This window comes from Electrophorus electricus, chromosome 13 (assembly GCF_013358815.1).
Source record: "Electrophorus electricus isolate fEleEle1 chromosome 13, fEleEle1.pri, whole genome shotgun sequence".
In the NCBI taxonomy this organism is placed as follows: domain Eukaryota; kingdom Metazoa; phylum Chordata; class Actinopteri; order Gymnotiformes; family Gymnotidae; genus Electrophorus; species Electrophorus electricus.
In genome coordinates, this window is record NC_049547.1 from 13,559,774 (window position 1) to 13,579,499 (window position 19,726).

A 19,726-nucleotide genomic window follows, 5' to 3' on the forward strand; every position below is an offset into this window, starting at 1 on the left:
GTCATCTGACTAAAGGGACAATGAGCCCCAGCCACCGGGTGGGCATCAAAGTGGCATCTCCCACTGAGTACCCTGCTGCCATCTCTCTCTTTCTATTTTTTCTCTCTCTCTCGCTCTCTCTCTCTCTCTCCTTTACTCTTCACTCCCCTCCTCCCTCAGTCATTAAAGTGCAGCAAGGGAACTGACTGCTATTCACACAGAATTGCAATTAGCTGCGCCCCAAAGCCTAGACCTTGACTCGCCTCTGTCCAGCCATTCATTATGCATCTGCTGCTCTATAATTTCCATACATTTCCATTCCTCTGCTCAGAGCCTGGGGAGAATGGCAGCAACCTTTAATAAAATGCTGCGCTGGTGGCATCTTTGGAAATTGCCCTGGCAATTCATGATGGGATGTGCTTATGTTACTGGGATTATCAATTACTAGCTTTTAGCCTTTGTGAAATATGCACGTGAAGGGTGGGCATGTCCAGGGGGTGGAGCCTCACCATCATAACCCTTGGGTGAGGTGTCACGGCCCTGGAGCTTGGGGGCAATGGCGCGCTTGCCATAGACGTTCTGGCCGTCGTAGCCGTTGTAGTCAAAGCTGGTCTTGGAGTACTTCTCCAGCTCCTTGGCCAGGTTGGAGCGCGGCGTAGTGGTGGGAACGTTGTTTTTGTAGCCGTACTGAGGGATCTCCAGCTGCTTCACGAAGCACATAGGCCTACGACAGCAGGACAGTTAGCAGGACGTGCAGCCATTCTGTAATTTGTTGGCATGCCAAGTAATTGTCAATGGGACCTCACAGGAGTGTGGTTAGAAATCAAGGGGACCTCACAGGAGTGTGGTTACAATTCAAGGGGTCCTCACAGGAGTGTGGTTACAATTCAAGGGGACCTCACAGGAATGTGGTTACAATTCAAGGGGACCTCACAGGAGTGTGGTTAGATGTCCAGGGGACCACACAGGAATGTGGTTAGAAGTGCATTTCATGAACTGTGTGGCTGGGCATGCAGCTCAGGGCACAGTGGACCGGACCACTAAATGTTCATTTCAAGCAAACATAAAGTCAAACAAACCAGCAGCAAACATAATATCCTCAGGAAATAAAGAAATCTTTCTAGATACAAGACATCATTTCTGCTGTGACTTTGTGTCATTTGAATCAGGAAACTTATTCATTTCACTGGGAAATACGATCAGTATCATGTAGAGAAATTGGTGTGTGGTCTACCAGCCCCACATATGTGAGGTATGTGAGTGTATTGCCTGTGACAGGTGTTCTGTCCCACCTCAGTACTCGGTCTGATGCCTGGTTGGACTTGGTTCCATTACACGCTTGGTGCTTCTCATGGGCTTTGGCCAGTTTCTCTGCGGCTGCTATCGGACATCCCGAGAGGCTGCAGCAACACAATGAGAAACGCAGAGCGGGATTTCACTCTCCATACAGTGGGAGTGTGTTATCAGACAATCCAGTCAACATGGTCAAAGTCTTTGTGCCACTACAGGTTCAGCTTTAGAAAGCCTTTATCCCAGGTCTGGAGAAAGTCCAAATTTCTCCAGTTTAGACTACACTGTAAATCACTGGTTCAGAATAAATACTTTTAACAGCTCAAACACACTATACCTCCTCTGTAACCTTACACTAAACTGAAGCCTTACTTTCACTCTTTGAGATGTGGTTTGTAAAGACTGCTTAAGAAGAAAGTTTCAGTGTTCATTACTGAGTTTCAACCACAACATCAGGTGAAGGATACAGGGATACAGGATGTGCACAAACGCAGGTGAGGATCTGTCTACATGCAAGGGCATAAGACAAGCTGCCAGCTTGCTTCAGGGTCTGAGCACACAGACGTGAGAGAGCACTCGTGAGATCCGGGCACACAGATTCACACGTGCCTGCTTGCATACATTTCCCCCAGAGCGTTCGTGTCTGTCTGGGTGTGACTGTGGACTCCATGTCTGTGTGTGTCTGTGTGTGTCTGTGTGTGCGTGCACGTGTGTGATGCACAGGTGGTGCTGGGTTATGAGTAGGAGGGAAAGCATCAGCCCAACTCCCCCTGCCTGGGTGTCACAGAGGTGCTAATGGCTGGTGCTACGCCTGCCTTCCCATACCAGCTGCTGACCGCCACACCTTCAGTGCCCCAGAAAAGAATATGTGCGTTAAGGTGAAAGACTGCGAGCATGCTCCAAATCTATTAGCCCCATGGCATATACAGACAGAGGCTGTTTTTGTAAGGACAATTTAAGTATTTATGTACAGTTAAGCATTTTTTAAATGTTTCCACCCTGACAGTCTTGGCTCAATGATATACAGTGTATTCTGAAATCACACTTATGAGAATGGTTATGAGAATCATCAGGATGTGTGTATAGTAACTGTGAGAACACAGAAGACTCTAAATATGTGACCAAACCAAAGTTGATGAAAGAATAACACGAATGAGGGAAATGAAGACGTGCTGAAGAAAACTTCCATCAAACACAAAACCATTACAAAAGAAACAAAACAAAAAAAAGACAGAAAGAATGAAAGAAAGGAAGAGCAAAAGAACAAAAGAATGAAGGAAAGCCAGCCATGATGAGGCAACTTGCTCTTCATAATGGCTGTCCAGGCTGTGAGTGCTCTTACCTTCTGTGCGAGTTCCTGTTGCTATTGACATGGCCACGTCCTGTGCAGCCAGGTGTAGGACACTTAAGAACATTCTCATACATTGCCAGAACTTGGCGGCAGAGAAGGAGCGAGAGAGAGTGAGAATTAGGAGGCAGCAGAGTTAGTCACCCGCAAGAACGCAAAAACACCTTTGTTACTCCACATGTGGTCGAGTCACATCGATGTGCATGCGAGGCATGACTGGTCGAGAGCGTGCCCATTTGCCATGCTTTTTTAGAGATGACACAAACCAGCAGTTGGGAAAAGAGGGTGTGGGAAGCATCCCTTATGCTTTCTACTCTTGGACACGGGTCTGGATTGATGGTTTCCCAGACAATCCTGTCACAGGTCTAATATGTCTCTTAATTCAACATGTCACTGGAGTCAGTGATGACCAATGTAATGTGACACTTACAGCACTGATTAGACTCACTGTCCGCAGCTGTCAGCTAATCTTAGCATAAGCATTCAGCGTTAGGAATGTATTATGACCAGTCTGGTGTAGTAGGTTCTTCCTGTTCTGGCTTGTTATCAGGGAAACTGTGCCAGGACTTTCATTTCAATAATGGCACCGAGGACATGGACACTAGGAAATCAGAGGAGTCACACAGCAGGACGGGGCACTGTGTCCCGTTTACTGCTCGCCCCTGTCTCTAATGAGTGTTCGCTTCAAGTAGCTGTCGGTGCAGAAGACCCGTTCACGCAGGCCAGGGATCCTGCAGGCTCCAGGTAAGTTAATGATCTTTAGGAAGTGCAGGACAGGACAGAAGCGAGAGACAGGGGCTTGGGGTGGGGACAGGGCTGACGCTCTTTCCTCTCTGTAACTTCATCATCACATCCTTAAACCCTCACCCTTATCCTCATCCTGTCCACTCCCTGACATATGAATTAATGTACAGTTTGCTTAACAGGACCAGACCTAGTGCCTGGTCTCCAAGTGTATCACGACTTGGCTCCCAGTGAATTAAATGCTATGTGCTTTAAAGGGTATGTGGAATCTTGCTAATAAAGAACTTTAATTTAGTTTGTTCCTCTAGAGGCACATGAGTGGGAGCTAAAATGTTTTCATCACTAACAAAATGGATATTACCCAAATCTTCTTGTTTCTGATGCCACAGAATTTAATTTGCCACAATTTGCCAAAGCTTTTAAATCTCAGTCATGTGCAGGCAGCAGAAATTTTAACATTGTTATTAGTCTGGTTTTCATTACATTTTCTCCAAATATGTGTTTTAGATTTTTGTTTTCATCATCTATCTCTCACACACACACACACACACACACACACACACACACACACACACAATTCAGAAATGTACACATAAATAAGACACACAGGCAAAGTCCCACTCATGTGCATGTTCTTCCGTCTAGTTCCATAATAAATTGCTCCCTGCTCTGAGCCCACCCTGTGGTATACCCAGTGCACTGAAAGGTGACCTGTTGTGAGCATGGCAAGCTATCGACATCTAGCTGCTAAAAAATGCATTATGTGCAGTGGAGCAGCCCCAGAGCCGCTCTTTCCCTGTCAATGTGGGTTCAATACACTGCCCAGAGAGCACAGAGTCCACCCGAGCGCAGCCTGCAGCCTGTTTGTCCCGGGCACACACACACACACACACACACACACACACACACACATACACACACACACACACACACACACACACACACATACACACACACACACATACCCATGCACACACACACACACACACACACACACACACACACACACACACACACACATACATACCCATGCACACACACGCGCACACACACACACACACACACACACACACACACACACACATGGCAAACACAAAGAGCTAAATACATGTCCCCACACAGACACACATACACACGCAGTGAAGAATGCCTCCATAAAACACATTTATCACTGAGAGTGGGCGATGTATTATTGATGCCATGTCTTCATTTCGTTTACAACTCACGATACACTGGGATGTTCCAGGGGAAATCTCGTGCAAATGATGGCTAAATTAGGTTGCCACTCTCTCTGGTCTCTTATTGAAACTCCTGCACACATTCTCAGAATACTGAAGTCTCCATTAAAGAAGAAGAAGAAAAAAGAATTGTTTCTTGTATGCCCTCTAGACACTGAGTGCTAAAAAAAGCTTTAAACACCTTTAGATTTTGTGATAATTAGACCAAAAGAACTGTTTTTCTATTATGCTGATGGGGATTGGAGACCTTCGCATCATACCAGTGTTATACTCTTTTGTGGGTACCATAACCACTGGGCCTTCTAATAATTAAGCGCAGCATTTCTGGGGTCCAGATCATGTGAGCTAACCCTAAGGTCATTCCAGATGTCTCTCAGTATATCATGAACTCTTGCCTCCTGGGCAACTCACATTGCACCACTTGACATCTGGACGCTTTATAGGCAAATCTTTTATGGTAACTAATTTTCTGGGCTGTCATTAAAGCTGTCACTTGGTTTGATTGCCGTCTGGGTCATTTGCGACCATAACGTGAGGTCCTCTCTGCTGTTTAATGAATCGTGTTAAAGATGCTTTATTGGGAGATTTGCACAAGGTGAACAAGAGTGCTGAGTGAGAGGACGGATAGTTTACGGCCTTCGCTGTAGATTCGCAAGCCTGACAGAGGTGCAATTACTACAGTTTGTTCAACTGGGTTTAACTGAGCAAATAAAACAAATCTAACCATATAAAAAAGCACAAGATATAATCTGACCATATAAATAAAGATATAATCTGACCATATAAAAAAACAAGATATAATCTGACCATAAAAAGCATGATATAATCTGACCATATGAAAAAGTATAAAATATAATCTGACCATATAAAAAACATAAGATATAATCGGACTATATAAAAAAGCATAAAACATAATCTGACCATATAAACAAACATAAAATATATTCTGACCATATAAAAAGCATAAAATATAATATGACCATATACCAAGCATAAAATATAATCTGACCATATGAAAACATAAAATATAACCTGACCAATTAAAAAACATAAGGTGTAATCTGTTTCCTTGTTAAATTGAAGCAACAAATCCATTGACGGTCTGAGAATTGATGTGATGAATTGAAATACTTTTTAGTTATACTTGAGCTTCCTTTCATTATACCACAAAGGATGTTCCCACGCCTCTGGATTGTAGACTGCAATGATTTACTTACGAAATAACACAATTTTGCCAAACACAGCATGCATGAGGATGAGTAAGGGAGATCGAGTAATGAATCCAGGCCCACACAGAGAAGCGAACGCCATGCCACTTGAGAAGAAATGAGCCTTGATCTTTAAAAGACAATCACAAAGAAGCACAGCCCGATCTGTGCCCAGAACAAAGGAGCATCCCAGAGATAGCCACGTCTGCCACAAGAGCCAGTGAGCGGGAGGGCAGGCAATTACAGTGAGCCCAGGCGGCAGGCAGAGAGGCGTGGGCGTCTGGAGAACGCTTACTTTCCGGTGGGACCCTGTCTTTGTGCGGGCATCCAGACAGGCTTCGATGGTGAGGGTACAGCCCAGTCACATGACCTGTGCCGTCACAACCTGGCGTTGGACACCGGCTCTCTTTCTTCTCCGACCTTGAAGAATCTACACACAGACACACACACGTGCACAAACACACACACAGAAACACACAGATGCATACAAAAGTAAGTGTATATGTATTTCTGCAAGTGCGTTTGACCAATAACTCATCACTCCAAGGCACATGGGTGCACTTAAGGAAATATTGCCTCCAATTTACACTGTGCACACATACACACGTTCCCATTCCCATTAAGTGGCAAGCAACAGTAGGCTTCCTACATGCTCTGCTTCTTTGGGGCTTATCACTGAAAGCTGTGCTCAAGAAACAGAGCGAAAGAGAGCAAGTGCTGCCTTAAAAATACAGAACTCAGGAGTGGAAATTAATGTGCAACACTCACTCATGCAAATATCAGCTTGTTATTAAAAACATTTCACCTGACTACTCTTCTGAAGGCCATGTCAATACGAAATCATTTTGAAGATAATTGTATTTTTTGAATGAGTGAGCACTGGACCTTCTGTTTACACTAGAAAACAGTAATTTGTGTGCTTTTCCTGTGAAAGTATTCACAGCATTACTGGGACAAGGAAAGGAATAAGGCTGTCTGTGATACCACCGTATGAACACACACACACACACACACACACACACACACACACACACACACACACACACACACACACGTACACACAAACACACATGCACGCATTCACGAATATATATATATATATATATATATATATATATATATATATATATATATATATATATGCACACGCACACACACACATGCACAAACACACTCACACACCACCACGGATACACATGCAACCCTCCCCCCCAGCCCATACGCACACACTCACACACACAAGAATCCTTAAAGAAGGATACTAAATGAGCTTTTGCTTCTTGGCTGGGGGGGAAAGCAGCCCTATATTTGTTCATTTGTCTTTGAATATCTGCATATATTCAGTTGTGAACTTGTGCAGACCACCATATATGATGATGAGGAGAATGAATGTACATATTAGGACTCTCTGGTTGTCTTTTCCATCGCTGTTTATAGATACCATACAGCTCATGTGATAACACACGTTTGTCCTTGTTAGCTTAACTTAATTAATATTGCATGCAAGACTGTCCAGTCAATAACTATTGAAGAAGTATTTATACATCTGCCAGCAAGGGAACCTTATTCAGAGAGGAGATAAACAGAACTGTTAGAGAGAAATAGAGAGAGAGAGAGAGAGAGAGAGAGAGAGAGAGAGAGAGAGAGAGAGAAAGAGAGAGACAGATAGAGAGAAAGAGAGAGAGTGAGAGAGAATGGGGGGGCAGAGAGAGGGAGTGGGTGAAAGACTGCGACCGCTGATTAAAATTTTAAGCCTAGTGTAACCTAGTAACCAGCATCGTATAGCCTTCTTTATCAAAACAAGCCCACACAGTAGGAAGAAACAGCAGCAGAGAGACAGAACGGACTTGGGGAAGACAGGCTAGACTGAGACATGGAAGTGGAATGAAAAAAATCAATACTATGAACAGAACAGTTTAAGTATTTCATGTCGAGTACATGCCTGTGATATAATGAAGCATCTCTTGGCCCTTCTAAAACAATATACAAGAGCTCCTTTAGCATCTCTTGGGTGTGTATACCTATATGTGTTCAGCAGCCGTATATAAACTCATATCCTCTGCCTAAACTGCCACTGCGCCTCGAGGCTCTGCGATGCAGCTGTTTCCCTGCCGCTGAACAGAGGGGAGCTGGAGGGGCGGAATGCGCATTAGAAAACGTCTAGTATCGACTGTGGCTCGGGACAAGCCGCGCTTTGCATAGCAAATGGCTCCCATTACCATAGCGTCTGGGGATAATTAATGTGCAGTCAGTGGTCCTGTCGTTCGTTATCGGTCATACTGATACTGTTCAATTTCCATCTCCGCCAGCGTGCCTTCTTTAAGGAGGAGCTCCCTCCATAACTGTCAGCCCGGCACACTTTTATAAATCATAATGCCCCCTGGTCAGGCAGCGGCTGCCGCTATCTGTGCCGGGGAGAGATGTTATCGTGACGTAATGGCAGCGCATCCCTCATTATTCCGACATTAGAGCGATAGAGTCAGCCCCGCGTGCCAGCCCAAGCGTCCTTTGGTGTGGGTTGCCAGGATCCCCCCTCCCCTCGTCCATCTCAGCAAAAGAGAAAGTTTAGATGGGTAACCGCGATCAAATGTCTACTTAAAGTCTGCATATATAGCGAGTGATAACAAGAGTTATTAAGCTGGAAAAATGATATTAAAGAAGCAATAATCTGCCTGTAAATGTCAGCATGATATTGGCGTGGTTTTGGAAAGCCGTTAATCTGCCTTTCAGTATAAGCACTCTGCTTCAGAGTTTGAGAGCCACTCTCGAAACTAAAAGCTTGTACATATGGTCACATCCTGTGGTACTCCCACTATATAGTTGTATAGGTTGCCAGTCTTTAGAATACAATATTAGTGACAGGTGGATTACAATTTACCGTTGCCTGTAAAGTTCAGTCTATTAAACAGCTTTGAAAAGGTGTACGTAATAAAGTGGTCACTCATACCTTACTTTCACTCCTAAGTGATCTACAGTATGCACAATGACATTTCTAAGTGATGACCAACAGCGCCTGTAATAAATGCAGACAGTTCTCACCGTCACGATCGCAGTCTTTTGCTTTAGCCAGTACTAAATCTAACCAGTTTATACAGCCCTGGCTAATTTGGTGCACGCTGTTTGCAGCGCTCAACTGTGGGCTCGCTCTCCTGTATTAAAGCTGCAACGTATTTCCTAGCGGGGCACTTCGCTGGGTTTATAAACAGGCGGCTCGAGCGAAGGCTGCAGCCCAGGGAAGCGATTCGCTGTCCTCCCGGCCCATGAAGATTGCCATTACTTATGCGTGACAGGCGCGCTCGAAGTGCCCATGCTGGCCTATCGGAACAACATAACCCGGTGCCGCCTGCACGGCGGGGACGCTGATGTTGAAATTGGTTGAGGAAGCTTGTCGCGGGGTCACGGCGCGGCCCCTCTATGATTACGTGAGAGACAGAGAAAGCGGAACTAGGCTGTGCCACATAAACTGCACAACGTTATTCTATGGAAGCTTTTAAACAGCGTCACCTCTGTACAGTATGTAGATTTGTATTTGTAAAACTAACTACAAAGTATTACAAATACATTATCAATCTGTTATCAATATAGTATTGTGGTATTACAGGAGTATTCTAAATACAATATTCCTAGGTCTAAATCAGCAGCTATTGCAGTTATTGGCCTAGGAATTGCAACCACAACAAATAGAAGAATCACACATTTCTGGTGTCATCTAAAGGCCATTTTGAAGTAAGTATCATGTGACCACACTGTTGCAAGAAGGCTCACTAACCTTTCGGGTAATAGGGCTTCTTCAGGCCGTCGTGATGCAGCCTGATCTTCCGTTCCTCAGCACAGCTCAGCCTCAGGCCGTGGCTCTCCTCGTGGAGCTGCAGTCTCTCCCTGCGCACTGCCTCCGATGCCATCTTGTCTCGCATGGCTTTGGCGCGCTCTGATTCCAGCGCAATAGCCTTCTCCAGCAGTGACAGGTTGCCCTTGGTCATGTCAAACACGTCGTCGGAGCGGTCTGAGGCCACCGAGGCCGTGTCCTCGTCACGGCCCTGGTAGCTGTCATATACGCGGGCGCAGCTGGGGGGCGCCCTCGAGCGAGGGCTGAGCTGCTCCTCCAGCTTCATCAGGTTCACCATATCCGAATAGTTGCGCTCCAAGGTGCAGCGCTCCTGAGGGTCCGGCTGCATTTGCGGGCAGTCTCCGTAGAGGCCCGGCTGCAGCATCTCATCTGGGTTGTCCTCCAGGGCATGCGAGAGGCGCTCAGCCGGCTTCGTCTCACTCAGCTTGCGCGCCAGATCGAAGCACTGGTTCCGCAGGCACTCCAGACTGCTCAGACACACCTCCTCGTCACTCTCCGCCACCATCTGGCTGTTGCTGGTGGATTTGCCTTGCATGCAGCTGCTGCCATTCCCGTTGCAACCGTATCCAGCCAGGCCGTTTGCGCTGCCACAGTCCTCGTTTTTGATCCGATCTTCCTGGTAGGTCCTCTCATCAAGATTGTCAGACAGCATGGCCCCATGACCTTGTGCCAACAGCTTCAAAGAGTCCACTGTCTCCTTCACAACGTCACTGTCCACATCCAGGCTCAGCTCTGCTTTCTTTGAGCCGTCCTCGCAATCCTCCTCTTCCTCTTCTTCTTCTTCGTCCTCATCATACTCTTCCTCTTCCTCATCTTCTTCTTCCTCCTCCTCCTCCTCCTCCTCCTCAGCACTGTTGGAGGAGTTGCTGTTCATCTCGGACTCCGTCATGGCACGGTAGGCTGCATCCTCTGCGATCTTGCCCAGGTTGAGGAGAGACTTGGCCACCAGCTCATCATAGTTGTCATATTCATCGTTGTTGTTGTCATCCTTCTCCACCAAAGGGATGGGCTTGGTGTAGCTGCCATTCATCTGGTTGCCCTCTGTGGAACAAGAACATAAACATCATTTTTGCCAGTGAAAGAGGTGAGTAAGCTTTTTACTGATATTTAGATCCAGATTTCATCATATAGCTATAAATGTTTTGGAGAGTTGGACGCATCAAAGCAAACACTGAAAAATGACGAATCGAAATAGTGAAAAATGGTGAATCAAAGTAAAAAGCAAAAGATACTTTCTATAAAAATCTTACGTTATTGAATACGGAACCAGCATAAAAATCTGTTCATAATTATTTGTTTATTCCATTCAATGGATTTTTTGTAACATCACGTTAGTAAAATCTTGTTGTTTGGCATTAACAGGCAGAATATCTAATAATTCTTTTGATGGTTTAACCAAGATAGACAGACACATTTACTGAGCCACTTTTGTCGGTTCCTTCAGACTTTAATGAACAGCAGTGTCTTCCACCTTTCCTTTCATATCTGTATGCTGAACTGTCAAGAGCACATTGTGAGCATCATGCTCCCTTTTGCTTCCCACAGCCCAACAGAGAGACAGAAAATAGCTACAGAAGATTCAGGATAATAAGTGTGATCTTGATGTCATGGAAGACTGAGCATATCAACTGATAATACACCTCTGAATCATACATTCCCACACACCAGTTATCGAAATATGCTTCAGGGACTGTTCATAATGTCAGCACTGATGGCAACGTATACCATGTGATTTGCAAAGCCGAGATATATGTAAAGGAATAATACGGGGTCTCAAAGTGAATCATAAAAGCTGCTTTGGACACTAGGACACCTGGTGGAAAGAGTCGCAAGAGTGTTTTTCCAGAGTAACGCTTATTTCAGGTCAGAGCCAAGGGTGTCATTTTTGTCCGATTTAAATGTGCCATGCAAAAGCAATTTGAAGAGCAATCAAGGTACACAAAGGAGAGTGGGAAGTGAAACAGATTGAATGGAGGAGGGGACATAGCAACACTGAATTGGCTGGATTAGCAATGCCACCATGTGCATACCACTGAAAGCGATAACAATTCCACTTCAGTTACATCTGAGAGATCTTTTGCTATTTTTCCCTGGTAGGGATATGCGTTGGGGAAAAAACAAAAAAAAAAAACATGGAAAGCATATGTTCTCCTTTCTGTATATAGCGATATCCCTAGAATAGATGGTGATATGAGTGCAATTTACTATCACGGAAGTGATCTTCAAACTACAATTAGCTTTGTTCTTTTGAAGACACACTTTTTGTATAAGTCTAGGGCATGCCAGCTCACCGTCATCTTCACGTGAACGCAAAACACATCACAGAGGGTTAAAACCATTCAGCTCAGAGGCGGCACTCATAATTAGACTTGAAGGTGCTGTCAGATCTGATTGGGGACTGGGTGGAGCATGCGGCCCAGTGTGGTACTCAGAGCATCTGGGGGAGATGAGACACATTACTCACCTAATCTAATTTCTGTGGCACACTGGGAGACCCGCCCCCTCACGCAGGCCCACAAACCATGAGGATGCTGTCATGGCAGTCAGACATACTGTCCAGTAATGTAATTCTGGTGCAAGTTTCAAATGCAGCTAGCAAGACTTTTCTGGGCCACAGAAATACTTAATACAAGACTAACATTGCAGCATACCTCAGGGATGCAAAGTGAACAGGATTCTGCTGTGAACCTGCATCAAATAATGTGTACATTTTTTGTTTAGAAAGCCTACATACAGTGCTTTTCATATATAACCGGACAGTGATTGTGGTTTAAATTCAGAATCTCAGTTTGACTTTGAAGGTATTTAGATCTATACTTGGTGAAGTACACTGGACTGTGGCTCAGTTTTTTTCTTGATCAGCTGAAATGTTGCATCATGAACTCATGCAGAACAGAGGTAAACCAGATGTCTAGAGGTCAAATGATGTTATCTTTCAACTTATGATATTGCTTCTAAACTACTGATGCCGCCTTTCAATTTCCGATGTTCCCTTTCAACATAACAACCAAATAAGCATCAACTGGAGACAAAATCAGCTTTTTCCTACATTTATAAAAAACAAAGATGCAGTGGGGAGTTTAGCAATTTTAAGCAATTAGGCAGACCCTTACAGACCACAGTAGTGTACAGCTGAAGAATACTGTCAGTCATGTAGAAAACCACAACATTAGGCCTAGCTGTAGGTGTAGATGTGTCAAAAATACCCCATAAAGAGAAATCAGCATGACCTCAGAAAGTTCACCACAAGATGCAGACCACTGGTGAGACTGTGTAACAGAGAGGCCCGTATGCTTCAATGTGATTACATGTTACTGAAGAATATAGATTGAATAAGGAAAATGTGAGGGACAATCACTAAAGCACATGACCTCACCTGTGAAACATGGTGGCATATAAGACAAGCAGACCTGGCTCTCATCTTTACTGATGGTGTGACTGCTCACATGTTTGCCAAATGTTCACTTGTTAATATGCCTCAAACCTCTGTGGATGACTCTTTAATTTGCAGTAGGTAATTGGCTCAAAAGGCTACCAAATAAACTGAGTTTTTCAGAGTGAGAAAGTTAAATGTACCCAGTTTGTTATGTTGGTTATGGGTAGCAGAATTTCAGAATTCAGAATTCTAAAATCAACAAAACATAGATATAATTTTGTCCTTTTGGTCATCTGAGATGTGGAGCTGTTTACTAGCTATTTGGTTGTAAACTTGCTATTTGGTTGCTATAGATGCAAAAAAAAAAAAAATGAATTAACTTTCTCAAGGTCATTGAATTTGGTAAGCTAGAGTACAGAAAACCACACAGAATAGTAAATAATGTGTCCCTGTCAATGTGTCTCTTATGGAATGTACTGTTAGAATAGTTATTGTTGTGCTATCACATGGACCACAGTACATGATGCTGGATACTGAATTTAAATATTTACCTAAGTAAATAAAACAACATATGTGACCCAAAAGGTTTTATTTTGAGACAGCGATTGTGCTCTGGTTGGCATCTGAACTCAGTACAGTATTGTACCAAGGACTGCTAACTGAATATTATATATCTCGTTGCATATTTGTACCTGCGGCTTCCGCTTGAACTAAGAGCCTGACTAACCTGGGCATGAGGACATGGGCGAGTGTGTAGAGAAACTGAGGCAATGCTTTTGAAGGGGCTGTTTTTAGCCTGATACTGAGACCACACTGAAGGTCACAGCAAAAATGCCCAACTGCACCTCCAATTACGGTGACCTTCCTCCATAGAGTGCAAGCTGCCAATTCCCCCTCCCATTGGCCCTTTTCTGGAGGACCATGTCTGCTGCTTAACTTCAGCTTCAGATCCCCTGAGCTCTTACTACAGTGAAATGCAAAGTAGTTCTTGTAAACAACAACAACAACAACAACAACAACAACAACAACACTCACAGTGGAACAAGCCAAGTCAAATGTCGTAGAGTTAATGTTCCTGAAAGCGGATGGAAGGAAAAAGAAATTTGCCCTCTCACCTTGATCCTGTCTGCCTTGCTTCTCTGCTTCTTCCTCCTCTTCCTCTCTATCTTCATCCACATCTTCCTCCTCATCCTCAGCCTCCTCATCTTCCAATACTTCATCCTCTTCATGCTCCTCCTCATCCTCCTCCTCCACCTCTCCTTCCTCCCGCTCCACCCGTTCCTCATTGTCCGTGTACTCTTCCTCCACCTCCTCCTCCCCTTCTACTTCCCCATCCTCTTCCTCTTCCTCCTCCCCATCCCCCACATCCTCCTCTTCCTCTTCCTCCACGTCTTTCTCATCCACCGCTTCGTAGCACTCCTCCATGGGCTGGGGCTCAGTGTGAGTCAGGAAGGGTTTCCTCTTGGCCAGTGGCTCTAGGGCCGGCCTGTCCTGCGTCTTCCTCTTCTTGGCCAGAGGGCAGCTGTAGACGCTGCATGGGGAGAGATAAGAGAGAGCCAATTAAAACGCTGGCCTGCTTCAATTCAGCCATCTCCCTGGTCTCCGCGCCGGCCTGCGCTCACACAACACGCTACTCAGGCCTGGGTTTCAGGCTATTTTTAGGAGCCAGACAAAAAAATCTGCGGAGCTCACACCATATTAAACAACTGTTGTATGTCTTTATAAATTTAGAGGAACCCATCAGCAAATGCCTTTAATATCAAGTCTACAAACGTTGAGCTAATTTATGCACAGTAGACCTGCAGCGCAATCCGTAAGTAAAGGAATAGTGACACAAACCTGAATAGTGTTGTTATGTCTCTGTACCGTCCAGCATACTGAAAATAAAACAGTGACTATGAGATTTAAGTCTACAGGATTTCAGCTTTAAAATGAGTATTTATTTCTATAATGGAAACATGTAGGTTCTTTTTAGAATAGTGCCAGACTTCAGGGGACCATAATTAATTGGACAAATTATTGTCATTTTAAATCAAATTGTGATGCTTAGTACTTGGTTCCAAATCCTTGGCAATCCATGACTGCATGAAATTTCCCACCCACAGACATCACCAGATGCCTGGTATCTTCCTGGTAGTGCTCTGCTAGGTCTATAACATAAATCCAGTTTCAGCTCCTGCTTTGGGGCCTTACTGTCGTCTGCCTTATCTCCAGTAAGTAAAACACGTGCTCACTGTGGAATCTGGGCAGGTGATTGACTGCCTTAGTCTGTTGGTAATGTTTTGTTATTTGGCCATGAAAAATTACATAATTTGTTTAGTAGTACATAGCAGCTCTGTTTCCTTGCTTTAATCTGATGCTCTGTCCACTGAGATTCTGGTTTGGATCTCAATGGTTAAGACGCTTTTGTACACTTCCCAATTCATCCTGGTGCTTCAGTCAGAACTCATATAATCAGTAAAAATTTCAGCATTCTGCTGTAGGTTACCATTGTTATATCTGTCTGCAAGACTTTGCTTTAATACTCTTCAGCCATTTGAATTTTTTAGCAAACTGTAACCTTGCCCTCCTGCTCTTGAGACTTCCCAGATATTTGTATCTTCCAAAGATCCCTCTGAGATCGAGCAGGTATACTCTTCTATTTGTTCTACTCTTTGACACAACTGTGCCTAATCCTGGACAGTGTTCTTGATCTGTTCACTTGTTTACAGTTGAAAGTTTTTTACTGTTATCCACAACTGTGGACTTTCGTGATCTGTATTTGCATTACTTATGATCCTCTGAAATTGGCTTCAGAAACTGGACAACAAAACAGGGCCATAATTCTCACCCAACATAGATTCAATGAAATTTAAGATGAACTTCAGTGTGCTAGAGAACAACACCTAAACAACACAATCTGTGTCACTGTCCAGGTACTTATGGACCACACTGTATGAACAGATTTTACAGTAATAGAAGAGGTTGTTGTGAATGTGCCATGTGTAGAAGACGGTATATAAGAGAAAAAGGCCAGCTGGCTAATGTTTCTTACTTTGTTCATCTGAGCTACTGACAAAAATGGTCATAGGGTCCAGTGTTAAAGGTGGAGGGTGGTTGGTTTATATGGTAGAACAGCAGAGGGACATATAATATTTCAACATTTGTCACTGTAGATTTTAGTCTTGTTTCCAAAGCCACCACATCTGTAAGCCAGGTCACTCTGAACAAGGGCATCTGCTAAATACTGTAAAAGTTTAAATGTAAGCACTCAAAAACAAAACAAAAACATTTTTGCAGTGTTTATAATATGTCATTTACATGTATTAATAACTTTAACCTCTCATGCTAAAGGACATTCACAATATAAGGCTAAAGTAAACAACAACTGTTGCATCCAGACAGCCCTATTAGCTATTATGTAAAACAGAATAATGTTTTTGTATAGTTTTCATGTACACATTTCATACAGAGTTGGAAATTACCAGGATTAAATGAAAGTTCTGTATTCTTCTCTGGCATAGATTGAAGAATGAAATGATAATCTTATAAATGTAAACGTCCCCACCAAGACCCTACTGGTGACATGTAGAGACAGGCTGCAGCAGTAAACACCCACCTAGCAGCTGGAAGATTACAGGGTGATTAATTGCATCTTGTACCTGAAGCTAAAATATATTCTATAGATCCACCTGGCAGAAGGAGCGAATGCTCTAATCTGATAATCTGTGTATTCAGTCAGAGTAGTGACTGTTGGAGATTAATCTATTTTACTCCCTGAACCACAGGGAGTCAGTAATGACCTGTTTCTCAGCACTGCACAACACCCTTGCTAAACAGACAGACATCTTCAGTGGAATATGACAAAAGCGCTTTGGTGTATGGAAGAGCCCTGAGTTTACAGGGCTATCTGGGCTTGCTGGTCTCAGATAGGCCCTCAGTTAAGACCCATTCAGCTATGAGATGCTTCTGATTCATGACTGAATGGACTTAGAGTGTTTATCCCTATTTCATGAGTTGGATTTAGCGGGTAATACGAGGAAACAAATGGCATTTAGCCAGGAAGGCTGCAGCTGAACTGTATTCATGGCAGGGTCTGGTGGTGGAGGTGTGCCGTTTGGATGGCTGAAAGTGAAACTAGCTGCAGTGAAACACAGCACTCTGCCAAGGTCACTGCGGTGTGCTGTGGAACGGATGCCACTCCATTAAGAGCGTTTAGTCAGATGGACACTAAATGTGAGGCTTTACATTGCTTTCATCCTTATATGTCATTAAAAAGGCCATTGTTAATAGCGATCATCTTGCTTTATGTTGACGGTAATGTCTACCAATAACTTGGCTATGGTGAATATTAAGTGGGAACGTATTACACCTTTCTCATACACATACGTGCGCACAAACGCGCACACACACACACACACACACACACACACACACACACATGCACGCGCAGACTCAAATACATACACATGCACACTACTAATCCAACCTCTCCCATGTGGACCAACACACTGCCACTCAGTTCCTAAATTACCCAGTGTCCATCAGTCAGCTGGCTGGCCCAGTGGCAGACCCAATCTCCCTGGGCTGGGAGATTACTTAATGGGCTGACCCTTCCACCCAGGGCGTCGTATCATTAATTGGAGCTTGGCGCAGGAGCTCATTCCTGGACTGACAGCCAGGCCCAGCTCCCCTGCCTCTCCAGGGAGGGTTCTGCTGCACTGTGATCAATAGCACTTGTGACCAAACATCTCAAAAGCACATTAAAATGCCACTCATTCCGCCTCCGTAACCCCCCAAATAAATGAGGCCGGCTCCCTCACGGCCTCGGCCACGACGTCCAGACAGGCTGGAGGAGGAGACACACCCTATCTGTCCAATCACATCCACCATGCTCTGGCTGCAGAAGGACAGAAGACCCACGAGATGCGTCCATCAGACTGGAAGGGAGACTGACATGGATAACACAGAAGGGCCATAGCTGCTGACACCTTTTAACCATTCCAAACCATCATACCGGTATAGTGCTAAAAATCCTCCTAAACTCCTCAGAATACTATATAGTACCAATATAGCAGTATAAGGCCCCAGAAAATTTAGCAGTATCTAATCACAAATGAAAACAAATTATAAATAAGCACAATTAATAATATTTTTTTCATAAACCACTACGTTTAGCACGCAGCTAAGATTACAGTCTTTATTTGATTCAGAATATGAGGCAATATACAATATGTTAATATTCTCAAGTTTTTATTTATGTGCTATTATGTGCTATAGATAATTACTAATGAATACTTTCTGCATCCATGTCTAGTATACCTGACTGCGAGTGTGTGTGTGTGTGTGTGTGTATGTATGTGTGTGTGTGTGTGTGTGTGTGTGTGTGTGTGTGTGTGTGTGTGTATGTGTGCGTGTTTTGTGTGTGTGCATGCTGGCCCTGATGCCTACAGCTGATGACTCATAGAGAGTGTCTTAGCTCTAATCATTCTCTGTTCTGTTACCACATGACCCTGGAGGCACACACACACACACACACACACACACACCCACACACACACACACACACACACACACACACACACACACACACACACACACACACACACACACACACACTCACTCATACACACATACACAAACACCTACACATGATTCAGTGCACAAAACCATTTGAAAATCTATAGGTACCTGAGTTAGTTGAATAAAGATGCTAATGCAAAAAGATTTTCTGATCATTTCTGTAATCACGTCTGCCGTTGTATAGGTATGCATGAGATAACCTTTTAGCACAGTGAGATATGTACTTTTCTCTAATAGAATGTGCTTAAAACCCTGGTATTTCTTAAAATTGTAAGAAAAAAATCATTCAACAGTAACAAGATATAATAGTCAAAATAAGTCACTTAAATGTCACAGCATGGGCTCTTACAGAGAAAGTCTTCAAAACAGAGACATTGTGGTCCTGAGATCCAGCTCTTCACATCCTACCATGCTTGTCTTGTTGAAATGCTGTGTTAGTATTAATGCTAACGTGCGCCCACTGCAGGGGTTCGGGCTTCAGCTGGTCGTTAGCGCCGCGTGCTCTTCGTCCCGTGAGGGGTGAGCTGGGTACAGAGGCAGGCACGGAAAGCCTCCTGTGCTGCGAACGGCATCACCCCATCACACGCCCACCCCTCTTCTTTTGCCCTCAGCTATCAGGATCTATAGGCACGTGTGGCAGGAGCGCCGTCGCCATGGTGATCTCCTGCTCAAATCCAAGTGGGATTTGCCATCTTGGCAGGCAGGGAGGCAGGGAGGCAGGCGAAGGAAAGCGGGTGGGGTGGGGTGGGGAGGGTGTACAGTGATGATATTAGACCTAACAGACTTCCTCCATCGAAAAGTCAAATAAAAGAGCTTGCATGACGCTGGAGAATCCATCAGCCTATGCTTTTTGGGCGACAATTCTGTTTCCACACAGATGCACACAGGACCCTGGTGGAAAAAGCATGGGTGTCCCAAAATGTTCCACATGTACCCCCCCCCCCCCCCACACACACATGACAGTCTTTCATAAATATAAATCCTCTTTATACATAGCTGATTAACAGCACACAGACACAGAGAAATAGAAACACACACACACACACACACACACACACCATTGCTGCCACATCTCAAGCCTCCCAGGCAGTCTCCATTCAGCCGGATACAGTATGAGTGTGAATACCAATGAGG

The 19,726-nt window shown here is 44.3% G+C and overlaps 1 protein-coding gene across 10 annotated transcripts in view; it reads right to left on the minus strand.

The window, feature by feature from the left end:
- The window catches only part of myt1lb (myelin transcription factor 1-like, b), a 73,189-nt gene that overhangs the window by 22,253 nt on the left and 31,210 nt on the right, over positions 1–19,726 (minus strand). For 9 of the 10 annotated variants that reach the window (XM_027015359.2, XM_027015358.2, XM_035533112.1 and 6 more), the window contains 6 exons: positions 14,146–14,561; positions 9,577–10,695; positions 6,103–6,237; positions 2,612–2,702; positions 1,272–1,379; positions 489–703 (listed from right to left, as the gene is read on the minus strand). In XM_027015359.2, coding sequence (XP_026871160.2) covers positions 489–703; positions 1,272–1,379; positions 2,612–2,702; positions 6,103–6,237; positions 9,577–10,695; positions 14,146–14,561 — 2,084 coding nt within the window. Of the gene's footprint in view, positions 1–488; positions 704–1,271; positions 1,380–2,611; positions 2,703–6,102; positions 6,238–9,576; positions 10,696–14,145; positions 14,562–14,869; positions 14,888–19,726 lie in introns of those variants that run through there. The other variant, XM_035533114.1, reaches the window with a different exon arrangement.